Source organism: Elephantulus edwardii, unplaced genomic scaffold (genome assembly GCF_000299155.1).
Source record: "Elephantulus edwardii isolate Elephantulus edwardi_28Jun2011 unplaced genomic scaffold, EleEdw1.0 scaffold00126, whole genome shotgun sequence".
In the NCBI taxonomy this organism is placed as follows: domain Eukaryota; kingdom Metazoa; phylum Chordata; class Mammalia; order Macroscelidea; family Macroscelididae; genus Elephantulus; species Elephantulus edwardii.
The window spans coordinates 1,553,762-1,563,676 of NW_006399876.1; the positions used below are offsets into that span (position 1 = coordinate 1,553,762).

The 9,915-nt window shown below is 55.5% G+C and overlaps 1 protein-coding gene across 1 annotated transcript in view; it reads left to right on the forward strand.

The window, feature by feature from the left end:
• The window catches only part of BRSK2 (BR serine/threonine kinase 2), a 34,300-nt gene extending 33,788 nt beyond the window's left edge, over positions 1-512 (forward strand). Inside the window, exon 22 of the mRNA XM_006893358.1 lies at positions 37-512. Within this exon, the coding sequence (XP_006893420.1) occupies positions 37-512 (476 nt within the window). The remainder of the gene's footprint in view (positions 1-36) is intronic.
• The last annotated feature ends 9,403 nt before the right edge of the window (positions 513-9,915 follow it).

Sequence of the window (9,915 nt, forward strand, 5' to 3'; positions counted from 1 at the left end):
CGCTGACCGCCGTGGACCTGGCCGCGCACGGGGCAGGGGCGCTGGGCCTCGCCGCGCCCGCGCTCTCTGACCGTGTCTCTGACGCCCTCACTTGTTTCCGCTCTGATACCAGGAATTATCCCGAAAAGCTAACATGCCACCTCACGAAGCCGCCCTCTGCTCCGAGCCGGACACTTGTGACGAAGGCAGCTGCAGTGGACCCGCCTCCCTCTTCCCGCCTCCTGCCGCTGCCCACCCGGCTCCGCACGACCCACCAGCCCGGCTGGGACGCGCCAGACCCCCGCAGGACTGACCAGGAGGCCACCCTCCGGGCAGGACGCCGCGCCCCCGCTGCCACTCATCCTGGCGCCCCCGCCAGGCCTGCACCCCCTTCTCCGCCTCGCGCCAGTGTCTGTTGGCAGCTCCTGGGTTTGACGATCGTGGCGGAGGAAGCGGGCAGCCCCAAGCCGGGACTGCCGGGACCCCTACCCTGTGCGTGCAGGCAGCTCCGGCGGGTCTGCGGAGCCGCCTGACCTCGTCCATCCATGCGTCTGTCCGTCTGTCTGTCCCCAGGTCACTGGCGGGTGGGGCCGGGCGGGCAGGGAGCGTCTAAGAGCAGAGCACCGGCAAGCTACTGTAAACTTTAAAGAATTCCTGCAAGATATTTTTATAGACTTTTTTTTCTCGGTTGTTTTTGGAAAAGGGAGCGGGGGTGGGGAGCCGCTGGGCAGGACGGAGTTGGCTCGGTGCCCCCTCCTGGATATTTCTATACGCACATACATATATATATATATATATTTACAGAAGGACGTGGCCCCCTCTCTGGGGGTTGGTCTCGCAGGCTGGACGCTTCCCGGCCCCTGTGTGGGGGTGCGCCAGGTTTTGTGTCCACTAGCGGAGAGGAGGGCAGGAGGCCGGCTGCCGCAGGGTTTTTTATTAAAATGACAAAAAGTTAAAAAAAAAACCGAGGGAGAGAAAGGCCAGGTCCCCGCCTCACGCTCTGTGTACATAGCGAGTCCAGGGGGCGCCTGCCCGCCTGCGCCCAGGCCAGCGCGCCTCCACTCCGGCCTCTGGTCCAGCTTCTGGCTGGGGACGCCGTGGGCCCGGCTGGCGGGGGCTCCGGGGAGGCTGGGCTGCGGCCAGTGGTCTCACCTGCATGCCTCGCCCCCCAGCGCCTCTCCTGTATAGATTTTAATGCTTCTGTTACCCTGAACCTCCACCGCAGGCCGGGTGTCATCTAGAAAGTCCTAGGCCTGCAACAGCGCCGGCCGCATGGGGCAAGCAGGAGGGCTCCCCTCGGACAGGCGCCCGCCGGAAAGCAATACCTCCCGTTAGCCCTCCTCTTTTGTACTTCGGACACAGCGGACATCACACAACAAACAGCCCGCCCAGTGTACCCTCGTCCTATAACTGAACGACTGGAGTTCCCACCAATAAAGCCCTTCGTAAAGACATCCACCAGTCTGCTGGGGAGGGTGGGCCAGGGCCCCCGCGACTCCAGGAAACGCCTTCGAAAGACACCTAAGCACAGCCTGTTCAAGGTGGGGGCGGGGCTGAGGGCACCTGCTGTGCCACCTGCGCTCCTGTACCTGGGAGCTAGGCAGATGGGGTGGGGCAGTGCACCTCTGTCTTGACTAAGGAGGGCAGGATCCTACATGGGGCTGAGTTCATTTCCTCTGCGCCAGGGGCCATACCCCCAGGCTGCGCTAGCCTGACCTGAGGTCACTCAGGACTGGGGCTGGGCAGGGCTCAAGTCCAAGGTGCATGGAGGATCAGATCATCATGGGACACGGGGCGGGACAGGCCTCCTCACCACACGGGAAACCACCCCCTGACCTGTGTGGGGTCAGTCTGGCAGAGGCTTGTTCTAGACAGAGCAGGACAAACCTGCTTTCAACTTCTCTTTTGAAAAAGGCTGACAGGTCCATGAGATGGGCCCTGGACGCAATGTGTTAGGGACCTCTGGGCAGCTCTGGGGCTTGTGGGTTGGCCAGTGCAGAGGGAGTCCACTGTCCCCACACTCGGGACCGTCTGCTTCAGCTCCCAAGAGTCACAGAGCCTCGGGACCATTTTGTGTAGACAGAGCCTAGGAACCTCCTCCCAGGGCCTCCAGGGTGGGCATGAAGCAACCGTCCACAGGGGGTCTGAGAGACCTCCCCACCCCAACTAATCATCTGCATGTCCGTGTGCACATACAGCCAGCAGCCCTTGGCCATGTGCGTTGTTGCACACACAGGGCCCTCCCCCGCACACCAAGGCACCGTGTGGTCCCATGGTCATGGCAGTGCCACACTTAGCACCCACCCAACCATCCATACCTGCGATGGCTCCTCTCCCCAGCACTGCTGGCACTGGCTGGTCCTTGCTGTGGAGGCTGCACTGTGTCCTGTCAGGTACCTCCCAGATATGGGCTGAGAGCTGCTGCTCGGCCACCTGCCTCACGGCCCAGCTCCCTCGGAAGCTGGTGGCTCTGCAGAACAGCAGCGCCTCAGCCTCGCGACGAGACCTGGGTCGTTCCCTGCCGAGGCCTGAGCGTCACTCTGCCCTCTCTGAGGTGAGAGGCCAGGGATACCTTGCAGACGGAGGGGACCAGGCGATTCCAACTGCTAAGCTTCAATTCTCTAAAAATAGATTGAAGGACGGGATCTGGTGGTTACAGTCCAGCAGCCACATGGTCGTCTGGCTCTTGGGATTCCAAGCTGCTGCTGTGACGCCAGGTGGTTTTGTTTTGATTTTGTGCTTTTACTGACTGAGAAGCCTCACATAGACTGCACCGCCTTCCTCTATTGGACCAGAATCTAAAAAAGCTTGTGACTTTTTTTAATGGAGACTAAAGCATCAGCTTTGATGGGAACATGTTGCAGGCTCAAAGGAAAGGAGGCCAGAATTGATCTGCCGTGGATCTGTCCAGTCCATGGAGCACATGGCTAAGTGACCCACTGCCCACACCACTCCCCTTGGGCTCTGGAACGTCTACATGTGAGATCATTTCCTAAAATCCCATGATGACACCAAGCTGTTACTTGGTTACTTAGTAACAGAAGCCAACGTACCCTATCCTGAGCCAAAAGTTGTTAATACTTGTTAAGTGCCATCGAGACAAGCACAACTCAGCCACTCTATGAAAAGACCTGAACCCTGTTCTACAACTCTTGTTGGTTCTCTGTGTTCATAGAGTTTCCAGAAGTGTGTGGTTTAGGAAGTGGACGCCACTCCTGCTTGCAAACCTGAACCAATCTGGGAGCTCCACCAAACACTGTCCATGAAGGCTAACAATTGCGACATCTGACACACCAGTGACACAGCGTTCAGCATCACAGCAATGCCACGTTACTTCAGCACAGCAAATAGACCAATGCTGTGCCACTTAGAAGAATGTTCATCTCAAATACATCTGACACCACGCCTGAGGGCCCTACGAACTTTTAACTGCCAGCCCACCAGGTCCCGGTTGACTCTAAACCAAGAGGCTTCCAGCCTCAGCTCATTATTAGCGAAACAAATCCAGTTAGGTCACACACTATTGTGAATGGAAAAAAAACCCAACCAACCAGTCCACACCCGGCCCTCACCAAAACAAGAGAAACAGCTTCCAGAATCCAACTGCTTCACACGTGAGCCTCCAAAGTGGAGACTTAGTCGGACCAACTTTACTAAAATGTATTTTGATGTTATGTGCTGTCGAGTCATTTGCAACTTACAGCGACCCTATGTACAAGAGCCCTAAACCCTGTGGCCTAAACCTCTACCCTGAGCCTTATTGTCTATGACACAATACCCCCAGTAGAATTAATGCATCTCATCAAGGGTCTTCCTCTCTTGTGCTCCTCCACCCTCCCAAACATGATGTCCCTCTCCAAGGACTGGTCTCTCCTTGCAAAACGTCCAAAGTATGTCAGACGAAGCTTCAAAATCCTTGCTTCTAAGGAGCAGCCTGGTTTAACCCTCTCCAGGATGAATCTGTTTGTTTTCCTAGCAGTCCATGGTACATTCAATACTCTTCTCCAGCATCACAACTCAAAGGCATCAATTCTCCTTCTATCATTCCTAGTCATTGTCCAACTCTCTGATGCATAACAAGTGATTGCAAAGACCACAGCCTAAATCAGACTCACTTTAGTCTCCAGAGTGACACCATGGCTCTTCAGTACTTTGGAAAGGTCCCTAACAGTAGACTTTCCCATTGCAATACGTCTTTTAATTTCCTGGCTGCTGGGGCCGAGAGTGTCTCCTCACCATGCATAGTGATGCTGCCAGTTGGCCCAGTGGTGACAATTTGTTTTCTTGATGTTGAGCTTCAATCCATATTGAAGACTGCAGTCCTTGACCTTCTGCAGCCAGTGCTTCAGGTCCTCCTCAGTTTCGGCAAGCAGGGTTGTGTCATCTGCATAAAGCAGGTTGTTGATGACTCTTCCACCAATCCTGATGCCACATTCCTCCTCGTACAGCCCAGCATCCCAGATGATCTGTTCTGCATAAAGATTGAAAAGGTATGGAGACAGAATACATCCCTGGTGTACACCCTTCCTGATTTTGAACCATGCAGTGTCTCCTTCCTATGCAATGAAAGTAACATATACAGGCATACTATGTGCCAGCCAGTAGTCTGCACCTTACGTGTATTAAGCCACTAAGTTCTTACAGTGTTCTTACGGAGAAGGAACTGAAAACGAGAGAAAAAGGTCATGGGTTTGTCGGTCCCAGTGTGCAGCCTCTGGAAGCTAAATGGATGGCCCTCGCTGGGCTGTGGGTGGGTCTGGGGGGAAGGTGGATCTTGGTGACGCCGTGGGTGTGGTCGAAGGGAGGGGTGTTAGTGTTCCAGTGCTCCGTAACAGGCGCCATGGATGGGTAACTAACACCGCACATCATCACAGTTCAGGAGCTGAAGTCTGAATTCAGCATGCAGCTTCTGGGGGCGGCTCCGAGAAGCTGAGAGAAGGCCCCTTCCCCTCCATCTTCTTTCCAGCCCTCTGGAAATCTCCGGGCACCAAGGTTTCCCTATTTCTGTTTCATTTTATATCTCAAAAGAGATTGAAATAAACCCAACATTAATTCCATCTTATTGTTATATACAAATGTAAAATAGTGGAGTTCTGGTGGTCTAATGGCAGGAAGCTGTGCTCCAGTCCCCAAGGCGCACGGTTTGAGTCCATCAGCTGCTCCATGGGAGAAAGATGGGCAGTGTCCTGCCATGTGACTGCCTCTGGGAGCCCACAGGAGGGTCAGCTTGGGCTGCTTCTAACTCAGTGGTACAACAAGAAGTCTTCACAAACATACAGTGATGAAGTAAAAAAAAACCCGCCAGCTAATACTGGGCTAACACCCCAAATGAGTGAACTGTAGGCATAAAGCCGGGGATTTAAACTTTTTTTTGAGGGGGGCAAAATTCAATCCATAACATTCTCCCCTTTGACCCCAAAATTCGTGTTCTTTCTACACGCAAAACACAGTCACTCCATCAGGGCATTTAAAAAGCCGGAAACCAGCTCCAAACCCCCAAAATCACAGGAATATCCTAAGTCAGACATGGGTGAGACTTCAGGTCTATTCTCTCCCGGGAACCTCTCAAGTCTACACCACAAGTGCCTTTTCCAAAGCACAACCGTGAACAGTCACAAGGCAGACATTTTCGTGACACACGGGAGCAGGTGACGAAAGGCTCCCTCTCCAACTCCCGCTTCCGGGAGACCCTCGGGCGACCTGCCATCGCTCCTCCCTTCTGTTTCCCTCACTTGCTCGTGTCTCTAGAGAGACCTGCTCGAGACACCCTCTCTACTAATCTTGCCTCATTTCTTCATAGAGAGAGCCCGTCCCCAAGTGGAATCACAAGCACAGTCTAGGATTTACAGCGCATCCTTGGCAGGGACACAGTTCAACCTGGAACGGGGTGGAGGAGACAGCCCGGCACAGCTCCCCGACACACTCCACACGGAGGCCGTCGTGCTCACGAGAGCTGACGTGTGCGGGTTGTGCTGGGCTCCAGGCTCAGGATACACAGGGCACTCTGGCTCCATTTTTCCCAAGACATATCTTTGTTCCGCGGGCAGTCCATGGAATCTCCAGCACTTTTCTCCAACACAAAAGATGAAACACACAGAAAAGCCCAAAGGCATCAATTCTTCTGTCATCCTTTCTCACTGTCCAGCTCTCAGATGCACAGCAAGTGACTGAAAGACCATGGCCTGAATCGGTGCACCCTAGTCCTCAGACTGACACCACTGCTCAATTCACAAGGTCCAAGGATAACTTTCGGGGCTATTAATCTGGTCACTAATCTCTGCCCTCTGGCTTTCAAACTGACATCCATCACAAATGCAAAATACCCCAACACCATCCATAAGTCCTTCTTAACTCCAAAATTTCATCTAAATCTCATCTATTTAAAAAAAAATCAAACAGTATCTTTCTAAATCATCAGAATTCAATACGGAGGAGGATCTGGCTATACCCTATCCTGGGGCAAAATTCCTTTCCATCTGTAAACCTAAAATTAGGAAATTAGAAAGTAAGTGATCTGTTTCCAAAAAGTATAGTGGCACAGGTAAGAGCTACGTCACAGGCATGAGAACACAGAAAGGAGCCGGGGGAAGAGCAGGGTTTCCTGGCCTGAGCTATTTAAAAACCAGTGAGGCCAACTCCACCAGGACCCAGGGCCCAGGGGGAGCCTCTGAAACCAAGGCCCTCGCCGTGGCATGGGATGCCCTCTGGACTGTCCCTCCCTTTCCATGAAAGTAGCACGTGCTTGTCGAGCCTGCCGGAATGTGGTGAGCCGGTGGCCCTCCCACCATTCACATTCGTCTTTTCCACACTATTATTTACAACCTCCACATTGTTGCTCGGCTCTTCCCTCCTTCTTCTGTTAACTCCTGCTTCCATGCCTCCCTCTCACCACCTTGTCCTGCCTTCTAAGCTTTACCCCTAAGGCAAATTCTGCCCCGTTGATTGTCGTGATAGACTGAGTGGACCGCTCTCGTGATGTCTCAGGTCTACCTTGTGCTGGGTAACGCTGAGTACCTGTCGTCTGGATGAAAGCTGAGCCCCAGGGATGGAGCTAGTTCCTGGCTGACGAAGGGTCTCCATCCCCAGCGCACCTGTCCGCCCTCGAGCTGTCTAGCTATGCTCCATGTTTCTGTCCCTCTCTGTTCAGCACCTTCTCGTGGGGCCCCTCTGGAGTGGACAGCAGTGGTCACTGAACTTCACCTCGCTCCTCTGCTTTCAGGGTCCTGAAAGCTGAGGTCGAGGAGTACAGGAAACACTGGACTAAATCCTTTTGTGCATCTTGTGTTCTTTGTTGCATCAGGGAGAGAGACTGGTAGTCGCACTGGCAGCCTGGCATTCTATGCCTTTCAGCCCCAGCCGGCAGGGTGTTGGCTAGTGTAACATTCTAGAGACCCCTGGAGGTCCCCTGCACGTGACACAGCGATGCCCCCTCACCCCACGGCCTCGCCCACAGAGCCTTCAGAGGGTCTCCTGTTAGTCTTCAACATTTGCCAACACGACACACTTAACCTCCTCCAAGAGCCCTGCGTGTGGCTGGATACCCTGTCTCCTTGGATGTCCCTGAGGTGTTAGGGCCCCCGATCTGGACTCTTGGTTTCTCTTCTCGGCCACACTCTCTGCGTCTGCTAATTCTAGTATCTGTTTAATGTCATCTGGGCGGGCTGGGAACTTCCAAAATCAGCAGGTCCTGGTGCTCTCGGTTTTCAAATTCTTCCCTCAATTTGTCTTCCATCTGAATGGAAGCAACAGTGAGCGCTGTGCCTCAGTGTCTTCCTGGAAGTCTCCTCCGTTCCCAGCTGTGTGGGTCTCTCCAGAGCCCAGCAGGACGTGCCCCCCACCCCCACCTTTCTGCAGCGGCCCAGCAGGGGTCCCTGCTCCGCTCCTTCAGTTCAGAACAAGCTCTTTTCCTTCTGGGCCTTCACGGACCCTGCATTCTGATGGTGTTCGTTCTCAGGCTTGTTTGCACCGGTTTCTGGTAACCCCCATAAACGTTCATGTCAGGGACCCTTAAAGCAGCCCAGCTTAGCATGGCCACGGTCCCCGAGTTCCGAGTGCTCAGTAGACGAGTGGGTCATCTGCCAGCTTCTCCCCACGTTAACTACTCTCAAAGCCATGGGCACATTTTTAAAGTATTTGTCACAGCAGTATCTCACTCCAGTGGGTTTTCAGAGGCAGCTGATGGCACGGGAGGCGGCTACCCGTCCGTGCCCCGCACAGCGGCTGGTGGAGCGGGCTTCTGGGCTGGCAGCACAGCTCTTCCCCTTTAAGCCGCCAGAAACTAAGCCGCACTGGCTTCCGATTACTTGTCAGAAGATCGGAGAAGGCTGGTGCCTTTGAACTTTGTTCGTGAAGAACACTGAATGCCCGTGGCCTGCCCACAGGTCGGGAACCCTGCCCGGGGAGAAGAGCAGCCAGCAGGCTCCTGGGAGGCAGAGGAGGGAGAGCGGAGGAGTGGGAGCCCCTCGCGGGGAGTCCCTGACACAGGGACCGTGACGGTGGGCTTGAGCACAGCTGGGACAGCGAGGGCGGCCAGGACCACACAATGGCCTCTCACAGTCCTTGTCACAAGGTGCCTACATGACTTCGGCACCACAGACCTGTTACCGTACAGTTCTGCCAGTCGGCGGGCCCGGAAGGGGTCCCGCTGGGCTGACATGGAGCCGTGGGGGGCAGCTTCCCAGCTCGAGGCTCCGGGGGATAATCTGCCTTCCGGGGCCCCTCCTCGCCTTCAAAGCCTCCTGTGCCTTTCCCCTGGGTCTCTCTCCCACAACGACCCTGGTGATGACACGAGGCCCACGTGGTGACCCCAGCTAGGCCCCTTTCTTGCGGTCAGTTGACAGCATCCTGCATCCTCTTTGGCTGTGCAGGCTGATGAAGGAGGAAGTTAGCTGTCTGGGGAGAAGTGAAGTGGGGTGCTCCTCAGTGGAGGCGGCGAGACCAGGAGGGGTCTGTCCCTGGAGGACACATGCCCAGGGAAGCTGAGGTTCAAAGCTGAGAGGAGTGACTTAGAACCCGACGAGGTGACTGCCACATCAGGCTCAAGCGTGAGGGTGAGGCATGGTGGGCAGTCCGTCACTGCGCCGTGCTCAGGGTCGCCAGTCCCTCGGGGCTGGGGTCACTGCGCCGTGTTCAGGGTCACTAGGAGCTGGAACTAATGCAGCAGCATGTGACAAAGTAATCACCGTGGCCACTCGCGGGCACATCCTTTCGTCCAACACGACCAAGGCAATGGAAGCCGACTGACACCGGGCCTGGGGAGGGGCTGGCCCTGGGGAGGAGCAGGAAAGCAAGCAGGACCAGGGGACAGACCTTGGCCTCCAGCTTTGCCACTGGTGGGCTGCTTCACTGCAGGGAACCCAGCAAGCACCATGCCCACCTGCCTCGCTCTCCAGGAAATGGGACTCGTGGCAGGACCGTGTGTGAGGCCACCAGGGGACAGATGCCCAGTCAGCAGAGAGGCTGCCAGCCAGCACCTAGCAATGAGCTGTGAGGCGCAGGTCCTCTGCCCCTTCCATCTCTCACATCCATGGCCAGTGCCTGGCGGGACCACTCAGATGGCCCCTGGGAGGGTCAAGGCCCAGACGGCAGCTGGGGTGACACAGGAGAGCACTAAACTGAGGGCTGCTCTGAGTATGGGGGAGCAGCTTCACCCAGAGGGGCTTGGCCTCCCGGGCCAGGATCCACCCTCTTCCAGGGGTATCTGCCAGCATTCAGGGGTGGTGGGCTGCTCTGGAGTCTCCCAGGAATGGACAGGTGAAGCCCTGGTGAGGGCTCCCATCAGGGATGCCGCCTGCCTGGGCTACATTTTCTGGACGTCCAGGTGAAGGTCAGCAGAGGTATCCATCACAGGGAACAGAAGGCAGAAGGCAGCTGTAAGGGCAGCACAGGGCCAGAGTTCCTCCTGTGGGGATGAAGGGGCATGGACCAAGCATGAAT